This window comes from Eurypyga helias, unplaced genomic scaffold, assembly GCF_000690775.1.
Source record: "Eurypyga helias isolate BGI_N326 unplaced genomic scaffold, ASM69077v1 scaffold5946, whole genome shotgun sequence".
NCBI classification, from domain to species: Eukaryota; Metazoa; Chordata; class Aves; order Eurypygiformes; family Eurypygidae; genus Eurypyga; species Eurypyga helias.
In genome coordinates this window covers 217,945-239,299 of record NW_010257138.1, presented here as the reverse complement: position 1 = coordinate 239,299, position 21,355 = coordinate 217,945, and the positions used below count along the sequence as shown (strand labels likewise).

The 21,355-nt window shown below is 43.0% G+C and overlaps 2 protein-coding genes across 2 annotated transcripts in view; one reads left to right on the top strand and one right to left on the bottom strand.

Annotated features, from left to right (window-relative positions):
• NRAP (nebulin-related anchoring protein) overlaps positions 1 to 10,613 on the top strand; it is a 51,714-nt gene extending 41,101 nt beyond the window's left edge. The window contains exons 32-42 of the mRNA XM_010153892.1: positions 200 to 298; positions 1,075 to 1,179; positions 1,538 to 1,645; positions 3,301 to 3,612; positions 5,498 to 5,602; positions 6,287 to 6,385; positions 6,499 to 6,603; positions 8,150 to 8,257; positions 8,553 to 8,864; positions 9,108 to 9,260; positions 10,475 to 10,613. Of these exons, the coding sequence (XP_010152194.1) occupies positions 200 to 298; positions 1,075 to 1,179; positions 1,538 to 1,645; positions 3,301 to 3,612; positions 5,498 to 5,602; positions 6,287 to 6,385; positions 6,499 to 6,603; positions 8,150 to 8,257; positions 8,553 to 8,864; positions 9,108 to 9,260; positions 10,475 to 10,576 (1,608 nt within the window). The 3' untranslated portion in view covers positions 10,577 to 10,613. The remainder of the gene's footprint in view (positions 1 to 199; positions 299 to 1,074; positions 1,180 to 1,537; positions 1,646 to 3,300; positions 3,613 to 5,497; positions 5,603 to 6,286; positions 6,386 to 6,498; positions 6,604 to 8,149; positions 8,258 to 8,552; positions 8,865 to 9,107; positions 9,261 to 10,474) is intronic.
• A 1,682-nt stretch (positions 10,614 to 12,295) lies between these two features.
• HABP2 (hyaluronan binding protein 2) overlaps positions 12,296 to 21,355 on the bottom strand; it is a 17,694-nt gene continuing 8,634 nt past the window's right edge. Inside the window, exons 4-14 of the mRNA XM_010153893.1 lie at positions 20,903 to 21,031; positions 19,695 to 19,805; positions 19,135 to 19,251; positions 18,628 to 18,747; positions 17,552 to 17,723; positions 17,020 to 17,114; positions 16,649 to 16,895; positions 15,500 to 15,642; positions 15,011 to 15,145; positions 13,330 to 13,475; positions 12,296 to 12,472 (exon numbers count right to left, since the gene is read on the bottom strand). Of these exons, the coding sequence (XP_010152195.1) occupies positions 12,296 to 12,472; positions 13,330 to 13,475; positions 15,011 to 15,145; positions 15,500 to 15,642; positions 16,649 to 16,895; positions 17,020 to 17,114; positions 17,552 to 17,723; positions 18,628 to 18,747; positions 19,135 to 19,251; positions 19,695 to 19,805; positions 20,903 to 21,031 (1,592 nt within the window). The remainder of the gene's footprint in view (positions 12,473 to 13,329; positions 13,476 to 15,010; positions 15,146 to 15,499; positions 15,643 to 16,648; positions 16,896 to 17,019; positions 17,115 to 17,551; positions 17,724 to 18,627; positions 18,748 to 19,134; positions 19,252 to 19,694; positions 19,806 to 20,902; positions 21,032 to 21,355) is intronic.

The window sequence follows — 21,355 nt, the reverse complement described above, 5'->3', positions numbered from 1 at the left end:
ATTTCCCGTGTGATAGTTGAATGCATCAGACTCAGAGTAGCAAAAGGTAAATTAGTCTAATGGTTAATAGACGCATGCCCTTTGCAAAGTGGAGTTTTAAGCACAAGAAGCAATACTAGACCACTGGTATTGGAAAGAGTCCCTTCTCTGACAAGACAATTTAGTTATTCTGTTCATTTTTCTTTGTGTGTGAACTCAGAGTAAATATCGTCAGCAGCCACATTCCTTCAAGTACACATCGGTGACAGACTCTCCTGGCCTCCTTCATGCAAAATTCAGCAATATGATTGCTAATGAGGTAGGCTCTCCTAACGGGAATCAGAAAATAGGCTTTTCAAAATTCAGCGAGCTAGGGATAGAAGAGTGGGAAAGAGACAACCCTGTTCTGAAAGCAAAATGCATCAAAAAGAAAGAAAGCGTCACTGACGTGCTTTTTTCACTGTTAGATGACATCTTATTATTTCCAAACATTTAATACCATTTTCAATTCGATCTTTTAAAAAAAAAGCTTAAATAGTGTCTGTATGATACTATCCTGTTATCAGTGTTTTTTACATGAAACAGAGCCTCAAAAGATCAGGTCTGCGGGGTGTTCTTGAGGAAGCTCATTTGCATAGTATGGTCTACTTTAGAGGGCTCCTAAAAAAAGAATCACTTTTTCTAACTTTTTGAAAACGAAGACAAAACCCATAGGCAACTTATCAAAATCATCTGTAATAACATGAGAAAAAATCCAAGCTAGAAGATATGGCCAGTCTACCAGAAATGCCCGGCCTTTTATTTAACATTCATTCATGGTGCCCTTAGTGTTCTTATGTCCACTTCTGGGGAACGTATCAATGCAAGGTTAAGAATGTAGTGGGTTGGCATCATCATGTAGGTATAAAAATTAATGTAAAAATTTTATACGCCCAGAAAAAACATCCCATGTAATTGCAATTGCAGTGGTGTATTCTTAGCTGGTTTTTGTGCTAACTATACTGGTCATAATCATAAAAAACTTAAGGTCTGATGTTATATTACTGAAAGAATAGAGAAAATTGATTGCAATTGTCTTTTTGATCTCTTTCTTAGCGCTTGTATAAAGCAGCGGGAGAGGACAGTCAGCATCACTATACACCAACACTGGGTCTGCCTGAGTTTACAAGGGCAAGAATAAATGCAGCCATCCTCAGTAATGTAAGAATTTGTGCTGTATTTCTTACACTCATTTGGGTTGGAGGATGTATCGTGCAGTGGTGAGGAAGATGGATAAGTAGAGGACTTCTTAGGTCTATTCTATTTATGCTTTTCCTGATTTGATTATAATGATATTTATCTCCATCAACATATATACGGTTGTAAATTAAATCTGCATAAAGAACGAGACATGTTTTTTCTGATTTAGTAGGATTTCCCAAAGATCATTTAAAAAAATCCTTTGATTATGAAGAATGAGACTGTAACGCAGAATAACAAATGAAAGAGGGTTCCTCTGTTTGTTCCTTTGTGCATTTAAAAGTGAAACAGCAATCTACATGTGCCTTTCCTACTTTAGGCAAAATACAGAGAATCTTGGCATAATCTACGTGCTCAAGGCTACAAGCTGACAACGGAAGCACTCCCATTCCAGACTGCCAGGGCCTCCAGAGAAATTGCCAGTGATGTGAGTTGAATGATTCAACCTTCCTTCTTGCCTAATTTCTGTTAACTTCATGTAAAACAATGTCTAAAGCAGATTTTACTGAATTAAAGGAACTCCATAACCATGTGAGACAAGTGTGAGACAGAATATATTACTTATGAATGAGATTCTTTGTGTGAATTACAAAAAAAAAAAGAAGAGGAAGAATCACTACTAATCGGGAACCGAGCTTGGTTAAACATCTTCCAGTGGGAAATAGCTAGTGAATTAAAGTATTTGCAGACAGACAAATCAGAGGGATTCTGCTCCTTTCCAGGCTTTCAGCCCCTCATATTATAAAGTGCCCACTAGTTCTGTGCACCCTGTTTTGAGCTGACTTTTGGAAGTGCTTAATGCTCCTGAATTGAATTTAAGTCAGAAGCAGCTGAGCATTTTTTGAATCTCTAAAAGTCAGGAGGTGCCTGTCTGGTTAGGAACTGAAAATCAGTGGATGCTTCTGTAAATATTTGTCCTCTTAATTTCTGATACAGAGGAAACAAGTCTTATTAGCCTTAACAATATCCTCTCATTTGATTGTTGTTTGCAAAACACACAGACATGGTGGTATCCATTTCTCAGGAAGCCTGAGGTCATGGCTTCCTCACAAGAAATTTAAAAATTCTAAGAAAAGCTGACAATTAAGCTAAATTTAGTAAAAGAAGTCTTCATTTTGTGTAGTATTTAGTTGCATATTTTATCTCTAATGTGAAAAAATATTAATATGTTTCGTGTGTATTTGTTTTATGAAGCAACTATTTCTAGCTGTAATTTATAATGTATACTTAACCATATTTTGCAGAGTGCTTTTGGTTACAGCTTCAGATCTGCTCTAAAGGGTACAAGTCCATAATAGAATTATATCCACTTACAACAGATCTGAATTTGGCCCTTCATCTTGGAAGCACTTTATAAACATTAGCTACTGTAATTTAATCCCCACAACTCTCTTGTGTAGTAGATAAGTGTTATTATCCCATTTCAACTACATTATGAACTCTTCAGGGCCCAGGCCTTCCCTTTAAAGTTCCAAGCACCCTGTTGATGCTGTATAAATAATCATTATCATCATCATCACTATTTCACAGAGAGGATAAATGCAAGATCATAGGAAGAGTCATAGTCCCAGCCAAGATGAGAATGAGGGGTTGCTGGTGCTTATTCTTGTACTCAGACTACCATCTTAGGCTTCTCAACATAGTTATTGATCCAGGAAAACTGAATTTACTCTTTAAAATAGCTGGGTGGCATTTGCAAATCTGAAGGCTACAGGGTGCATGATATTTCTCATTTGTATAGATTTTTTTCTTGTCTTTTGTTTGTTTCTCTCATGTTCTCCTTCCTAGCGATGGGAATAAAATTCTGTGAGATAATAAAAGTACCTGATCTGAGGTTAAACATGATCAATGCTTTGGGCATATTCAGAGAATATATTGAGATGCATTTAAGTTAACGTTTCAACTACTGTGGTATTTAAATTTGAGAGCAGCGAGAGATTCAGACAATTACTTTCTAGTGCTGCATACCTTGGCTGTTTTCACAGACAGCACAGAGGTTTCAGTGACTTAGGATAAGTTAGTTAGCAAGAGTAGCCAGTCTATGTTTGTCACTTTTTCACTTTTACCTTTTTTTATTTTTAGTACCAATATAAACACAACTTTGTGATGGAGAGAGGAAAGCACATTGGTGCTAGAAGTGTTCTGGATGACACCAGGCTGCTGCATTGCTTGCATGCTGCCAAATTACAGAGTGAACAAGAGTATAAGAAGGGATCTCAGAAAGTCTGGTCTCAATACCATCTGCCCATGGACATGGTGGATCTCGTCCATGCCAGGAAAGCCCAGGCCTTAGCGAGTGATCAAGATTACAGAAAGAGACTCCATGAATTCACAGCACTCCCGGAAGACATGAAGCTGAAGTGGGCCAAAAGAGCTCACATGTTGCAGAGTGAGGTAAAGACTTCCCTCCCATTAACAGCAAGTTGAATTTAATACTAACAAAGCTTTGTGTGGCTGGCACAAATTGTATATTGACACTGGGCACAGTTTTTACAAAAACCGTTTGTAAACGTATCTATGTATAGCAGCAAGGTATGTGATTGCTGCTCACATATGGAATATATGTGATTCAGAGGTTCTTTGTTATGAACCCGATGGGAAATCACTGGTCCATGATACTTATTCTAGAGCTGAAGGATATACATTATCATCTCTCAACTGTTTGGCTCACAGCCAGCCAGTGCTTTGGACGGCCACTGCTCTACAGGCAGAATTGTTTGAGCAGAAGGTTATATCAGAGGTTGATTTGGGATATGTTGGAAGGTCATTTCGTAAAAAGAAATGGTCATATCAAATAACCAGTTCCCCAAATGTGTTTGCAGAAACTGCTCATGCAAATCTAAGTTCAGACAGAAATGGTGGGATCTCAGCATGGGCCACGTCCATGCTCACTTTGCCTTAGCACGTACCTGTGTTAAGGGACAAGCCGTTGTCTGTATGTGTTTTGAAGCAGACGTAGCTGCTGAGCACGTGCATAAAGCTGCACAGATGCAGGTAACTGTATTTTGACAGTTTAGGATCCAGCGTCATTAGCTGCTCCATCATTAGCACCTCTGTTTGGGTGGTTTTAGTTTTTTCAGCAGGGAAGTGGAAAAGGTTCTTCAGAAAGTTATGCTGACTCTTTAGAGGCTTTTAGACAGCTAATCATTTATTGAGCTCAGGATTTTGTTGTGTGATATTTCTTGGACTCAGATCTGATGAGCAGATATTCGAGCTGTGAAAGTCAGAATGACAATCAAAGCTTCAGAGAACTTGTATCCTTTCTTACTCAGTGTACTTGCTGTCTGGTATTCATTGCCAGAACGTTTTTTGGATATTCTCGGGATGCTATGGGAGCTGTTACAAACAGCTTTCCAACTTTGCCTTACCAACTCCCATTCCTGCCTTCTTCTGTAATACTAATGGATGGCCTACATGTAGTTAGATCCAGGAAGGCAGGATTTTTTACTATTCACTGGTGTGTGATGGTGGCTCACATGATAGGGAAGTGCCATTTCAAGGGACTTAGTCCTTAGGCCCTAACAGCATGTACTTGAGAGCTTGCCTGCAAAGGGACAGGATAAGCGATAAGTAAGAACCTCAGTGCTTGGCTCTTTGCCCTTAGACCTCACAGGGCAGGAATCCAGGGAAATGATGCAAGTGATTTTGTCTGATACCCTCACTGTCTAGTAGAGTAACGTACAACATGCTTGAGCTAGCGGCTGTTACGTTCTTTTGCATATAGGAGGAAAAAAACAAACTAAAAAACTGGATGATTGGATTAAAGTTACGCAGTGAGCCACTGTCACCCTGAAAGAGAAGTCAGAATTGTTGTGATTGAGGGTACTTTACTGACTTTTGCTTTTTATTGGGTCTGCCTTGTTTTCTTTACTGGACTGGGAGTTAGAGCAAGCCTTTAGTGTGAGTAATGTGTCCTCCTAGAAATGGGGTTAATGAGGAAGCATACACCAGATGATAAAATAATTAGTATTCCTGACTTGAACTCACCTCAGAAAATTATTTCAAAAGGGGTTCTTTTACGCCCAGTACAAACAGGTTATTACTTACTGCTTTGAGTCATACTAATTCACTCGTGGGGCCTTCTCTTGTAACTTGCATATGATACATTATTTAATTCCTGGTGGAATGAACAAATGCAAACAGTTTGGCTTTATGATGTGATATGTGCATGGCAAATGAAAAACCTCAAAATGTTAATATGAATCAGTGAGTCTTTTTAAAAAAAACCTTAATAGCTGTGGATATAAAACTGATAGCTAACGATTTTCATTTTTAACAGCATCGCTATAAATCAGACCTGAACTTCATGAAAGGCGTTGGTTGGATGGCTCTGAGATCTCCGCAGATAGAAAGCGTAAAGAAGGCTGGAGAGCTCATCAGTGAGGTAACTGATAAATCTTTCATGGGATAGCATGTCTGTAGGAATTGTTTACCATCAAGGCTCCTCGTTACATGACACTTACGAATGTAGCTTATCATTTCCTTTTGATGTGGGAGCCTGTTTATACAAGGTGTAAGTTACCAAGAAGCAGTATGGGAGATGCAAGTCCACTGTCTGACACCTGCTGAATATTTTCCATGCCGAATGAAACGCAAGAATATAAACAAAACATGTAGCAACAAATAAATGCAGTAAACTCCATTATGAAATTCTAAGCAGGTGGTTAAGGAAGTGATATAGAAAGATACAGCATTGACAACCACACTGAAGGGGCATTTGCCTGCTCATGCATTAATGGAGAAAAATTATGAGCTGTCAGAAGTGTAGAGTGTAGTGTTTGAAAGCTTTTTGCATGTGACTTTACAGTGGGAAGTCCTTCTGGCACACGCACAAAGAAGTTTGGTGTCTGGGCACCACAGCAATAATACAGTGGCATCCCCATTCCTTAGCTGAAAGAGCAACTGAGACTTAAGCAGAACAGTATGTTTCTAATACTGTGGCTTCAGGAAGGTGGCTTTTATGTTTACTCCTAGTTATCACACAATTGGAATTGTGACTTATCACTAACAGAAACATCCTTTGTTTTTTTTTCCTTTGTTTGTTTTTGTTGCCTCCTGCCCCACTCAGGTGAAGTACCGTCAAAAACCAGAAAGTTTGAAGTTCACTGCTGTGGTTGACTCTCCAGATTTGATTCATGCTAAAACCAGCTACCTCCAGTGCAGTGACGTAGGTTTCATTTTACTCTCAGTGATTTAACTTTTGTTGTACTATAATGCAGAAAAAATTGTCTCAATGTTGCTTCCAGTATCAGTTGCAGTCAATGACTTTTGACTCCACAGAGACTGTACAAGGCTGGAGACTCCGAAGCCAGGCACAGGTACACCCTGCCTCCTGATCATCCAGATTTTATCCGAGCCCGCCAGAATGCACTTTACATCAGTGATGTAAGTAAGACTTTTACTCTGGGGGGTTGACTTGGTAACTGTCATCAAGGAAAACAAACTTGCTTGGGAATGAAAAGCATGTAGAAGCCAGGTTCTCTGAGCCTGACCAAACCTGAAAAAGCCAGAGGCTGTGAACAGCCAACATGTTGCCAGGTTTGGGCTGGAGGGATCAGGAAAAGTCTGTTGATTTGTCTTGTGAGAATTGGTTCTGCTTCTAGGGCAGGCAGCTGTTACTCAGGGTTTTGGTTCCACAGTATACGTATGGGTAGTTACAAATATGGGTAGGGTAGGAGGGAGAATCCTTTTTCCTTGACTATATAGTCTATCTTCATGAAGCTGCAACACTGTGTTGAACTGATCCCTTAGGCACAGTTGTCATTAACCTGGATGCAACTGAGTCGGTGAGTGGAATTGGTTTAAATGGATTTTGTTTCCACATTATCCCAGACAGAGGCACTCGGTCTATTCCTAATCTACTGTTCCCTGATTAAACAGCTATTGTCCCTAACTGCAGGGTCAGAGTGACCTTAGTTTATAAAAAGCTTGTAGTTCCTTTGTTCGGTGATAGGTGCTCTGTAGGTGAATGAAACAAATAAGGTTTATGTCCTTTGAAGTGATGGAGTAAAAGGTAAAAAGGCAAAGGGGTGATGGCACACAAATGAAAGATTACACCCAGACCTGTTAGCAGGGTGCACAATAATGCCCACATTGCTTCTACCCAGGCTGTCTTGCAGGATTTCTGGCATCCCAGTTTACCTTAAAATTAAGCACCACCTAGCCCTAAATTCACCAGTGAAGCAGAAGAATACCTTTTGAAATGTGAGGTGGATTTTATGTTTCTTTTCATATGGTCACAAACCCCAGAAAGGTTGAATCAAAGTCTTACAGAAACCAAATTAATAGAATCAGAATGGGACAGCCGAAATTGTCAGCTAAGATCCCATGGCTGTATAGCAGGACCTGGAGACGGGAAGCTGTTTTAGGAAAGCTACTAATGGAAGAAGAACCCAAATCTAGAGCAATTTCTTTTCAGGATGTAAATGTATTTCACATCCTCAAAGTCACATTAAATATGTTAGAGCTGGCTGTTATTCCATATGAGTTAATGAATCCACATGTGGCTGGGGATAGAGACAGGAATCAGTCGAAAAGCTTGAAATAACTGGTATTGAAATTATGATGCCACGAAACCCAAGACACTGCAAGTGGATGCATCAAAAGAGAGAATAAGGGCAATATCAATGCAATATTGATGTGACTGATGCATCCCGGTTTCTAATAGAAATTAAATCACATCAAAACCAACCACATTCAAGTACAAAAGGAAACCCTGGTGGCACTTTTCAGATGAGGCATTTTATCATTATGGGGAATAGAAAAGAAGTTGAAGTGTCATAGAACTGGATCAAAACCTTGGAGATGGTACTGATGACTCTTGATACAAATATACTCAGTAGGATAAAACATTTATTATTGCAGTTATGGGACTGCATTTAAGAAACTGCAGGGGGAAATGACTGGTTTTTTTCTTTTCTTTTCAACACAGAAATTGTATAAAACATCTTGGGAACAGACAAGGGCATCTGGCTATGATTTTAGAATTGACGCCATCCCATTCCAGACAGCGAAGGCTTCAAGAGAGATTGCTAGTGATGTAAGAATTGTTCTGTTTCAAACAATTCCCAACCCTCTTCCCATGTCACCCCCATCCTGTAAAAATGGGGGAATTCTGACGTAAGTGAACCTTGTTCTGGTTTGAAAAATTGGTGACCCAGTGAAACCAGAGAGTCTTGTTAGATTAGGAGATGTAATTTGATATCGAACAAACCCTTGGACTTTGTGCAATACAGGAAGTATAATTGATAGCTAGGGGAGGGTAAGTTATTTCATAACAGAATTTGAAGATAATCTGAATGTGAAAGTGAGATTTTCCTCTGCACTTCCTGCAGTACAAATACAGAGAAGCCTTCCTGAGAGATAGAGGCCAGCAGATTGGATTCCTCAGTGCAAATGATGATCCCAATATCAGGCATGTCCTCAGAGTGGGGAAACTCCAAAGTGACAACCAATACAGGAGTGGATATGCCCAAAACAGGGCACAGTTCCACAGTCACCTCAACCAGCCAGGATTCCTCCATGCTAAGAGAAGCCAGCAGCTTGCAAGCAGCGTTAACTACAGGCAGCCTTTGCACCAGTACACCTGTGATCCTGAGCAGCTAAATGTGAAGCACGCAAAGCAGGCCTACAAGCTGCAGAGTGATGTGAGTATATCTGAGTGACACTGGCCTTCCAAGTGGTAAGCGCTACCTGTGACAACGTGCTTTGCAGACCTTACCTATCAACAGAATCACATTCTTGAAAGAACTAGTCTGTTTGCTGAAAATGAGTAATGTGTTTATTATTGACTCCATTGCTTTTTATATGCTTTCTTGAATACCCATGGCATGTGGTTTGATTAGAGCCAAACCAAATAATACACATTGATGTATGTTTCATTTGCTCAGGTAAAATACAAGTCTGACTTGAACTGGCTCAGGGGCCTTGGCTGGACTCCCCCAGGTTCTCACAAAGTTGAAATGGCAAGGAGAGCTGCTGAGTTGGCATACATCCGAGAAATGGGACTGCAGGGTGCTTCTGCTCAGTACGGACCTCGAGTTGTAAGTAGGGTAAACAGTTCTCACAAATCCCAGCAGCTCTGCTCTGTAGAAGGCAGACAGGCACGCATCTGGTTTAATGCTTTTGAGTGCTCCCTGGAGTCTACAGTTCTCCCCATTATTTGAACAGAATATATACGCTTCCTTCGGGAAGCTTTGTGTACACCTTAATTTGAAGGAACCTCTCGAGAGTTCACCCGAGGAATTCCTGTAGGGACTAGGAAGTGCCACAGGATAGGATGTACTTACACTGTGGGATGTGTTTCCCTAAACTTGTGGGTGTTGTCAGATCTCCACGTGTCCTGGTACCTCTGCGGAAAGCAGAAGTAGAGGTGGAAAGGACTCCCCGCACAGCTCCCCCTCTCTCTTCTCAGTTGCAGCAAGGCACATCCGTGTTGCCATGTAATCTCCACTGGCAACTGTATTGACAGGCTCCGTGTAGTCTCGTAATGACATATGTGTGCTGTGGGAGGCTTTTTGCAAAGGGGAAGAATCCTCCAGCCTCCTCCATCTCTTTCCAGCCCAAGACGCAAGAAATTACAAGCTGAGATCTTCCAGGTTTTCCTTCTCCCTACCCCCGCAGGGATGACTCCCAGTCTGCAATGTTGCAGCACAAGAGAGCAAAAGTCCATACAGGGACGCTGTAGCCCCTACAGTCAGGGAGCATTAAGTTACAACAAAAGAGAAGTTCTGCACTTCAAATACTTGTTTCATTTAACTTTGGCAACAAGTCAAACAATAAGCCAGACCAAGAGAAACAGGACATATCCATCATTTACATTCCCATCTGAAGAGTTACTCAGGAAATAAATCATAACTGTGGTCAAGGAATGCAGGCAGCAGGGACTGCAGGCAATATCTTCTTCAGTCCTACGTATGATAAAGATCTGATGGTCCCGGGGGGATCTACAGGTGTGCAATCCACCTGGAACTCAGGTGTTTGCTGGTTTGCTCTTTATTTGGGGCTCACATTAGAAATGAGTACTTGAGCACATTCAGTCCTTTGATATGTGCAGTATCTAACTTAGATGAATGTTCCATTTTTCTCACTTTTCCATGGTGGAGATTTGCTCAGTGCAGAGCAGTGGTTCAGATTTCACTCATTTGTTTTCCAGTTGAGGTAATTTTTAATGTACAAATACTTTTACAGAATAATTGTTAAAACCTTCTCCTGTCCCCTGGCTGTCCTCACAATTTAGTTGGGTTTGATTTAACAGGACCAATTGGATACGGATGGATCTCAGCAGGTCACAGTCAACCCTGATGCTTCAGAAATTCTGCAAGTCAAGAAAAGGAAAATGCAGCTGTATCAGAAGTAAACACAAACTCGATATAACACACATCCTGCAGCTTTTCCAGTTTTCGGAGAAGCACAACAGATAGCGTCTGAGAATTTGTTTTAAAAAGCAACCTAAACAAAGGAAAATGCAGCTGTATCAGAAGTAAACACAAACTCGATATAACACACATCCTGCAGCTTTTCCAGTTTTCGGAGAAGCACAATAGATAGCGTCTGAGAATTTTTTTGTTTTAAAAAGAAACCTAAACATTGCAATTTATAACATCTTTCTGTTTTTTGTGTGGATATTTTATCACTATATGTATTGCAGAATTTGATATTTATTTAAAGCTGTAAATGTAATTAGTACTAGGTGACTGGCAGGCTCAGCTTCGTACTACAGATGAATTAACCTGATTGGTAGAATATATAATAATTTGTAATGAATAAATCAGATGAATCTGATTCCATACTTGGAGATTTCATCTTTGGAGATTTTTATGTTCCTGGATTATTGGCACCATTGACCTAAAAGAACGCAAAAGTGTGCTTCAGGTGCTTTCACAGATGAACAAGACAAAGGCCAGTGGAAGCAAAGTTATCACTGATTAGCCAAGAGCACGCTTCTTGGCAGACATCAGGAAATCGGTTCTTGATTAACAGGATCTATTCAGACCACAATTCGTTCTTCAGTCTTTTTCAAATCTTCCAAGGCAAAAAAAAAAAAAAAATTAGAACTAGTTTGTTAGAAATGGCAGCAACAAGGGTAGCTCTTGATAGATTTGGTAGCTGCTTAGAGAAGGTTGAAATCCTGCAGTTCAGATGAAAAGACATTACGGTTTTAACTAACCGACTCCTCACAAATATGTCTATTCTTTATATCCTCTTAATAATAATCCCCTGGTTTTCAAATTTCTGTATAGGGTTAGAATCATTGGGGAAAAAAAAAAAATGTACAATTCAACTTGGGAAATTCATGAAAACTCAAAAATTACCTCATAGCTTTAGACCCTTTTTTAATGGTATTTAATACCCCCTACATCTCACTGGTATGAACTGAAGTTAAGACCATATGTACCATTGTAGATCTGGAACATAATAACTAATTATCCTCTAATCAGGTATAAAAAGGATGATTCTAATAGTGATTTTTTCTTTTTCAATCTGGAGTGCATCACTGGTGGAATTCGTAGTTATTTGCCCTACAGAAGTGCTATAAAAAATAATTCTCCTGCATGATCCTCCCTCCTCAGATAATTCCAATGACTGTACTCCTGCAAACATAGGCACGTGTGGAGTTTTACGTATGGGAGGAACAGCACAGGCTTTAGGAGCACACAGCAACAGCCTTGAGGTGTCAGGGTCCGATGAGTGCAGAAAAGCATACCTTGGCCAGGGGCAGGAGGGGAAGGGCGAGGGGGTGGCAGCAGCTGAGCCTGCAGAACTTTCAGGGCCTGAAAAGCAGACTGGAAACAATGGCAACTGCAGCCCTGATTGATTTGGGAAAGGACTGGAGTTGCTTTACTTTCTGATCCACTTTGCCTATAGAATGTGGACTTAACTTCACAGCCCCCAACAAGAAATCTGTCGCTGACATTCTAGCAAACGCACTAAGGCTTTCAAGATGGTGATGAAGGATGCGCTTTGTAGGCCAGGAGGAAATATTGATAATGTTTTTGGTCATAGAGGAGGCATTTGGGGAAAAGATAAAAATAAGTAAATATCTCAAGCTTACCATTTGTCATTCCAAAGCTGTCTCCTAATTAAGTGACCTTGACTCAGACCGAATTTTGGATTTAATCCAACTGAGAAACGTTGTCACCTGGGTATAAACTCCTGGCTTGTTTTTTAACCCGCACCCATCCCCCCAGCTCACGAGGCCGTATATGTAGTAGGAGCCGTTTTCCACACAAGTCAGCGGGCCTCCGGAGTCTCCCTGGGGAGAAAAAGCACACATGTTCAAAACATGAAGAAAAGCGTTAACCAAAATAGGAATGCTTCTCTCCCATCAGAAGACTTGGAAGCTGTAATGACGGGGTTTTTTCCCTAGTGGATGTACCATCAGATGCAGCTCAGTTCCTGGGTAGGCTTGCAGCTCTGGAACCAGGTCAAACGAAACCAAACTTCATGGATATAAGTTTGTTTGTTCAAGTCTGACACGTATATCTGACAAGGTCACATGAAATTTCCCAGACATGGAAGTACCAGGCATTCAGAGCCTGCGCTCAGAAAGATAAAAGACGTGATCCTGGGTGTAAATAGGAACACTTCATCTCTCCCACACCCCTCAAAATAACTTTATTCTGAGCTGGTCAAGTTTTTTTGTTGTATTAGTGATTTGTATTGCAAAGTACGTTTGCCGTGGCAGTTTGCAGCTCAGGAAGTGTTGTTCAATCTCTTCCCTTTCTTACGACCACCTAAATAGGAGCTTGCTTCGCATTTGCCCTAGCTGTAATGAAAAGAAATACCAATCCTGGCTTTCCCCACCAGTTTTAGCTTGGATAGTGAAAATCAGATTAGAATTAGTGCTCGTGGCAGAGGTTATTGTGTCAAACTGCCTCAGAAGCCAAACTTGCCCTGCTGGTCTCTGGCCTCCACAGATCTGCCTGTGGCTGACAGGGAGAACATTCGCTCTAGGGTTATACATCTCAAACTGCCCTGAAGACGATGGCTGTGGAAAAAGACTGATGGGAGAAACATACATAGGCAGCACCCTGCCAAAGATACTACTCTGCACAGCCTCTGACTATTTACACAAAAAATTAATGTTCAAATACAGAAAAAGCAACAGACCTGACAAGAATCAGCTCCGGGTCTCTGAAGGTTTCCTGCACAAAACATGCTTTCATCCAGTACGTTGTCATGTGCTCTGGGTGCATTGCATTTCCTCTGCGAAATCAGCTTGACGTTGGCATCTAACAGCTGATGGGATATGTCATCTACGGAATGTGCACCAAAAAAATGGAGTCACCTTCCTCCCAATCCTGTAACATGTTGTCTTTGTTCAAAATAGGAGCTTGCTTGCCATTTGGATGGGAAAGGGGAAGAGCAGGGGGGATGCATGGGCTAGCCTGGGAAGAAAAGAAGCATCTGTCTGAAATGTCAAGGGTTAGAGTTGGAGCCTGGAAGCTTCACTCACGACACCAAATTGTTGCCTGAATAAAAGCAAAGTCAGGTATTCAGAATTTGGCTCCGATCAGCTCTGCCTGTGTAATCCTGCTTTTCAAAGGTGCTGGTTGTCTGCAGCTCCCACGGGTCCCAGTGGGACTTAGGGCCACTCAGCACTTCTCAGACTGCTGCCATTAGATGTTTTAACACGCAGGCTAATGAAACAGATGAAAACTGAAAATCATACAATATTTAAGGGCAATGATTAATTATAGTGAATCTAAAGACATAACTTGACATCTAAAGGCAATAGCCAGAATTTCAAAGCACTACATCTGTAGATAATTAAAGGTGGTTTATAAGTTTGGTTCTGCTTGAGTTTCAGGAAATATTCCATTTCTGTAGTGATTTCCTGAAATGCTAATAATAGCTCTGCTCAAAGAGAAGGAGCCATCTAGTTTGAACACGTACAGGATAACTCGATACTCTTTGTTGGCGGGAAAAAAAAATTTCCCCGTACCCTTTTTAAGAGAGACTTTTTATTTGGAACTTTTAAAAAATGTCCATTAAATTCTGTTGGTGCATTCTGATCAAATGAGCGCGCTTGTCTCTTGTGGACTTCAATGGGAGTTACATCAGAAGGGAGAATTTGGTCCTATGTACCGTATCAGGCTGTATCAGTCACAAAGCACTAGGACACCTACTGCAGCCTCAGTGACACATTTTCCTTCTGCTGCTTTACAGCAACACATCAATCAGAACATGAGAAAATGCATTTTTCAGAAAATTGCCATTATCTTTTTTTTTAAGCATAGTAATTTCTCCCCTTAGGATTTACGGCGGGCAAGAAAGGTTTTGGATAGAGCTGGTTGAACTTGAAAAGCTTTGGATTTCTTTTTTTTTGAAATATATTTTTCAGCGCATCTGAAGATCCAGATGCTGCTTCTGAAAAGCTTTATCTGACCCAATGGGCTGGAAAACCATGTGAAAGTTCCCATCTTTCTTGGTCCTGTCTTGAAACACTCAAACTATACAATAGCCTCTCTCTTGATACTTCCTTGCTTCTGTTGCTGGCTTCAGATGAAACCATGACATGGTGTGTTGGATGGCAAGCAAAAAAAAAAAAAAACACCAACCCATTACAGGGATTTTTTTCAGCACTCTGAAAGGTTTGGTTGGTCTAGCAGTTGGAGACTTCTGCTAATGAGTAATTTCCATGGCAGGCTTTAGCCGTCCTTGGTTTTGAATTCCATGTCTTGGTTTCACTAACTGCCTAGCTCCAGATTTGGGTCAGGTAGTTGCTACTGAAATACCAGCCCACCTTGCCTCGGAAGTACCCACCAAAGCCTATCTAGCCCGCAGGTACCTCTCTCCGTCGTGCCCCAACCAGAAATGAAGCAGTCAGTCCCTACAGGAAGGAGGAAGTTCGGCAGGCACGCCGTTTTCACATACTTTGTTTCCACTGCACAGCGACCGTCAACTGGCTTCAATTTAAGTAATGCTGGAGAGAAAATAAACAACAGCAAAAAGGATTTGTAGCTGATTTTAATCCCTAGCCATCATCACTGGTCTGTGACCCAACCCGCCGCAAAGCTGCATGTACGTGATGTGCTATTTCCACTACAAACTGGACCTCTCCCTGATTTTTTGCTCCACCACCCCCAGTGATTTCTGACTGCACATCACAATTCATATCCCAAAGAGTCAAACAGGTCTAAACCACAATTTGGCCTAATCATTTCCAGGATCCATTCTCAATAGGAATGAATTTTACACTGACTTTAGCCGGAGAGAGGCGCTTCAAACAACTGAGGTGGGAGATGAGCCACGTGAATATTCAAGAAAAGGGGTTTACCAATATCATTGTATGGCACACCATTCCTCTCTCTGTATTTGTAATGCACAATGATCTTCTCCACATCAAATATTTGCTCTTGATGCTCGCTTTTCTTGAGGTCTTGCTTTCCAAGGGCTACTTGGAGATTTTCTGCTGGCTGGCTGAAGAAAAAAAGAAAAGTCAGTTACATGCAGACATTGCCTATCAATAGTGGTGAAAAAATGTATTTTCCAGTATCTGGAAGTCAAGATACTGCTTCCTCCTGTAGAGCCTGGCCAAAAGATTTCCTGAGACTGTTATAGGAGGGCTTAGTCAGGGAAGTGGTGGTACTGGACAATACATGTGCTCCTAACTTGTTGCAGTCATGAAGAAAAATGATTTAAACTGCACGAATACTCTTTTCTTTGCGTTTTTGGCAGAGTAGTAGCATGCGCACAGTCCGTTACTGTGTCTGTGATGAGTGGTAACTCATCGTGCCATGGGAGTACAGTTGCTGGCCATTGTCTGGGCATGCTTAAAATCATCTGTGCTGGATTGGTCTCCACTGCATAATTTATTAATTTCCAAGTGTCTGTGATGAGTGGTAACTCATCGTGCCATGGGAGTACAGTTGCTGGCCATTGTCTGGGCATACTTAAAATCATCTGCTGGATTGATGGATTGATCTCCACTGCATAATTTATGCATTTCCAAGGATTGTGGTTTCCAACCTGTTCAACGGAAACACTGAAGGAAATGTCATGGTCTAAGCTGTCTGGCATATAAACAATTGAAAGCAAAAAGCTTATTTTGGCTGTTCTAGAGATATTAATTATGATGCAATATATGATGTTGCTTATGGTATCCCAATATACCTTGAGTTTTTCAAGGAATCCTTCTTTCATACACTGCAAAACTTTGTTACATTCTTCCTATTTTCCTCTAACACAACTATTTTAGCTCATTTTAGGTGACTGGGGGCTAAGTTTAATTTGTTATTCCAGCAAGCACTAAATTCAACCATATATTTTTTTCATGTATGTGTTCATTTTTTCACATGTATGCTTTCCATTCGATTTGATTTCCATCCATCATTTAGATTGGAAATAATTCGGATTCCAAACTGTCTTTAATAACCACTGTGATTTTTAAATGTTCATGTACCCTAGGCATGGGACATGCACCTACTCAATGCAGTGCCCGGCAGTAAGAACCCAGCATGCTTTAATTAGCACTCCACCACAGAAATGTCTGCTCCTTTTTGGAGTCTTTCTCTGCAGAGATGCCATCCAGGGATGTTTGCCAGCTGTGGTCTTAGCTCCGCCGTAGATCCTCTTGAGTGACCTCTGAATTTCTGGTTGTCCACAAGTTTTAAATATTTCATTTGATCCAGGTGGGTCTGCTGGGCTGTCTGTTGGCCACGGGGTCTTTTCAGCTGCGTTGGAAGAGACAGCAGATGTGTAACGCAGAGGTAGTATCAGGCTGGAGAAGTTGAGTAACGGGATCACCTGCTCTGGACCACCTACACGCTGCCAAACAGCTCACTTTTAGTTCTTTACCTGTTTCTGAGCAGGGTGAAATGTCACAGAAGTCCCATTCCACTTTGTCATTTTTTCTGATGTAGCACCAGGGTTTTTCATCCTCATCGGGATTCCTGAAGGGAATAGTTGAGAGCATCAGCCAACGGGAATGGGGAAATCCCCACAAAACCAGTGAAGAAGCTGAGGATGCTTAGGGAAGCAGCCTCATGCTCCCATATGAGAGCCAAATTTCCAAAGAGACTCTTTCGTAAGATGTGACAAAGAAGATGCCTGAGGTAAGGGAGTGGGGCTTCTGCCATTTTACTATCCCCATACCTATCTTAACCCTAAGAAAAATTGAGCGATCCAGGGAAACGAGGGCTGCTTCCAGAAGACTCACATCAGTACAGTTACTTAGACAATGCATCTCTAACATCCTGGTATTTTATAGACAGGCAGTGGCTAGAAAGATAGGAGACCTTAACACCATAATTTTGCCAGATTAATGAGCAGCTTGTTCTCACTGTTCAGGTTGCTATAGACCCCCACAGTTGCTTCTTCAAAGTGTTACCTGCAGAAGTTATGTTCACCGATGCCGTAAGCGTCAGCGTCCTCCATGAAAGCATTGATAGGGTAGCGCAAGAGAACGTGGGAATTCCAGTGGAGGCAGGTCTTGCCATTCACTGCTTGGTTCACTCTTCCCCTGTACTCAGAGGAGGGCTCTTCATAACAGTCATCCAGTCCTGTAGCAAGACAATGCTGATAAGAGAATGACTTGTGTGGTTCCTTGCCCAAAGCAGTTCCTCTGCCTTCCCTTCCATTCATTTTACAGAGGATCAGAAGGACCTACTGGGTCACGTAGTGATAACCCTTATCCTACATAGGCCACAAATAAGAGTAATGTCCCAACATCTGTCCAGCTTGAAGCTTGGTTGGCTTCAAATACCTGAAACTTCTTTGCACGGTAAAGACCCAGCAGCTCCAAAGCAGAATCTCTCCGTCAGTGCCCTGGGCAAGAAATGTTATCGGCAGGATTAGACAGAAGGGGGCACAGCGCTGCTATCGTGCTGGGGCAATGGATGTGCCAAAAGGAAGGTTGTGGTGGTGTGACCCTAACCTGAGGGAGAGGTACATGGAGTCTGAAGAGCAATCAACTTCTAAACCTGAAACAAACAAATGCGTCTCCCTAGAAAGGTGCGTGGGTTGTGCTGCAGAGGGCTTGCCATGCAGGCTGGGGTGATCCCTTGCCCTTGGTCACCCACCTGTGTGTCAGTGGGTGTCCCCCCCCAGCTTGGGGAGCCACAGGCAATTGGACATGAATCTTCACAACACCAGCTTTCGAGTGTTTAAGGAAAGCTCAATGTTCCTTCTCCATGGGACAGATACAACCTCTGAGAAACGTGTGCCTCTCCTGTGGGACCGTGCTGAAGACACTTAGAAAACATCAGTATGGGAACTGCTTTCAGCCCCTTGCTGGTGGTGGCTGAAGAAATCAGCCTCTTCTGACACTCTCTCCAAAGAGGCTGGTGCCCTGGGTGCAGTCAATACTTGTGATGACAGCATCAAACCCTTTGACTGCAGGGTGAAGCCAGCCCTTGGCTCTCTGGAGGCTTCTCCCCTACCCCCTCCCCTGGAGTTGTGACGTACCGATCTCACAGAATCTCCCTCTGAAAGGTTCAGGGCACTTGCAGGTGAATTTTGATCTGACTCTGTGACGTATACAGACACCTCCATTTTTGCAGGGGTTTGGTCTGCACGGGGAAGATGCTGTCAACACGGAAAACACAGAACAGCCGGGTCATTCTGCTATGCAGCCATTTGCTCGCCCAGTGGAAACTGGTGAGAGCTCCCACTGAGCCTGTTGGCTTCAAGTTTGTAAGAACCTGCGAAAAACACTTATTGCCGGGGGTCTCACCAGTGGGCAAACCACCACCCTGTAAATCCAGCACGACCCATCACTGACCAGCCCCACGGAGAGGGAAGTCACAGCAGACTCAGGCTGGATGGCCAGGGCAGGACCACCCCCTGTGGTGGGCTGCATGTCGTCTCCCACTGCTGCCCGTCTGCAGCGAGGTGACCTCGCTGTGCCGTCCCCACCGCAGTTCACCCAGCGTCCTGCTCCGTGGGAGCCTTTTCCGACGGGGCTGTGCTCACCTCGGTGGCAGTCAGGTGGTTTATAGGGATGAATGCAGCGACACTGATAATAAGGTGGGGTTAATGTAATCAGGCAGTGTCCCCCATGGCACTTCTTCTCCAGACACACGTCTGTCACTGTGGAAAAGAGACACAAAGCACTTCACCAGTGTCTGTGCGTGCGTGAGAGCCATGCCCTCGCAGGGATCATGGGGAGACATGCTTTCTCCCAACAGCCTGGGGAGGCTTTTATCTGGCTGGCGTGGATGTGGGATTTCCTTTCTTGTTCACAGTATCTGTGGCAAAAACACAATGCAGGACTGATGAGCAGCTCACCACTGCACACCTGGCAGGGGATAGAAGAGCACTTTCTGCAAACCTGATGTCTCTTTTACTGGATACCACTTTAGACAGCCTGGACAAAAAGTGAGACCTATCAACATGACTGCGGTGGGCAGTCAACACCCTCACCACAGCAAACAGCGGGCTTAGAAAGCCCTGGACTTGCTTCCCTTGACAGAGCTGTAACAGTACCACTAGTTGCCAAAACAAGGAGTGTAAGTCAGAAAAAGAGCAATTACCTTTCTCGCACGTAGTCCCAGCAAATGGCTCAGGGCAGAGACATCTGAAGCTGCTTCCACTGTTTTCACACCTACCGTTGTTCTTGCAGGGGCTGGAAGAGCATGGGTCTGCTGGGGTGAGGGTAGAGATCTTTTAGTTTCTTTCAGCCTCTCCACACCCATCACCTGCTTTTTTTTCTTCCTGCCTTTTCTGACTGCAGGAGCTGCCTTCCTGGCCACAGCATCCCAAGTTAACAGGTGCTGCATTTATGCATCAGCTCATCAGATCAGGAGCAGCTGTGAATTGCTACAGAGCCTATTGCAAGCTGTAAGAGCTCATGGATTTGGGGCTGGAGCTCCCTTGGCCATGTCTGTGATAGAACTAAAACAGGGCAAGTTCCTTCTTTTGCTCAGATTTGCCTTTATGGCAGCGGCAGAAGCAGGTGCCTTAAGAGCCAGAGCTAGCCCTAGGCATCCGCCTCCATGCACTTAGCATGGACGGAGCTGGATTTGGCCTTGCCCTGGCTGCAACATGGCACTAGATCTCCCCTGGAAAAGCCATCCGCCACCATTATACTGCCTAATACTTCTGGGTGGCTATTGCTGCAAAGGAGCAGGCACCTGCTGAGCGTCACTTGGGTGCTGCTTCTTATACCATGCTCAGCCTCCCCACCCCGGTCTGCCAGGAGCAATTGGCGCTGGAGACAGCCACATACCAGCTTTGCTTTCTTTGTACCAGAGGACAACCCAGGGGATGATAACTTTCCTGTCTCCCCTTTTGTGTTCCTTGAGCAATCTCAAAGATCCTTCCCTGCTCTCCAGAAGTCTGGCAAGAGGGAACCGAGAAGAGAAATACTCTGCAACTAGGAAAAAGGAAAAAAAAAAAAAACAACCCAAACCTGCTCTACATTTGGCTCTCAGCATAAATACAGAACATATATACCATGAAAACAACAATTACATCTTACAGTGCCTATAGACAAATAAGCCTGTGCTTTTTTGTAGTAGCAATCAGAAATGTTCTGCATGATCAGAATCCATCCTGTGAAACCCAGAGATAAAACACAGGCTCCTTACAAGAGAAATACAAAGGAGAACACTGCAAACAATCCTCCTAACTCATCCCTTTGATGCAGGCATTTCGAGAGCAGGCTGGCAGCCGAGGCCTGCCACTCTCACGCTGCAAGCGCAGGGTTGGGATTTTACCCCTTCCTACCCCTCAAAGGTACCTTTTGTGGTGTCGCTGTAGCCAAAAAATGCCTCAAACCAGTCAGGGTCTTCCGAGGGCTGCTGCTGTTGGAAGGGGTCCTGCTCTGGTTGCGTGTACTCATCATAGTACTCGTAGTTGTCAGCCTCATCTGCAGGGAGGGGTGAAGAGGGGGTGGAAAAACAGGGGAATTAAAACTGCTAGAAGGAAAGGTACAAAGGAAGTTATTCCTTTGGGTGGACAGTCCTTTCCTCCTTCAGCTCATTTGGGGTGTCACTGCGTCTAGAGCTTGCATTGTCTTGAGGAGCAAAGGTGCGGTGCAGCTCCTCGGCGTGAGCAGCGCTGACCCTGCGCCCAGCACGGTTGCCCCGAGCGTGGCTGCCCCAGCCCTGCTCTCGCTGTCACACAGCGGGGCTCTGCAGGCGTGGTGTCCCACCACGATGCTGAGAAAGGAAGGCTGTGATTCCTACAGGAC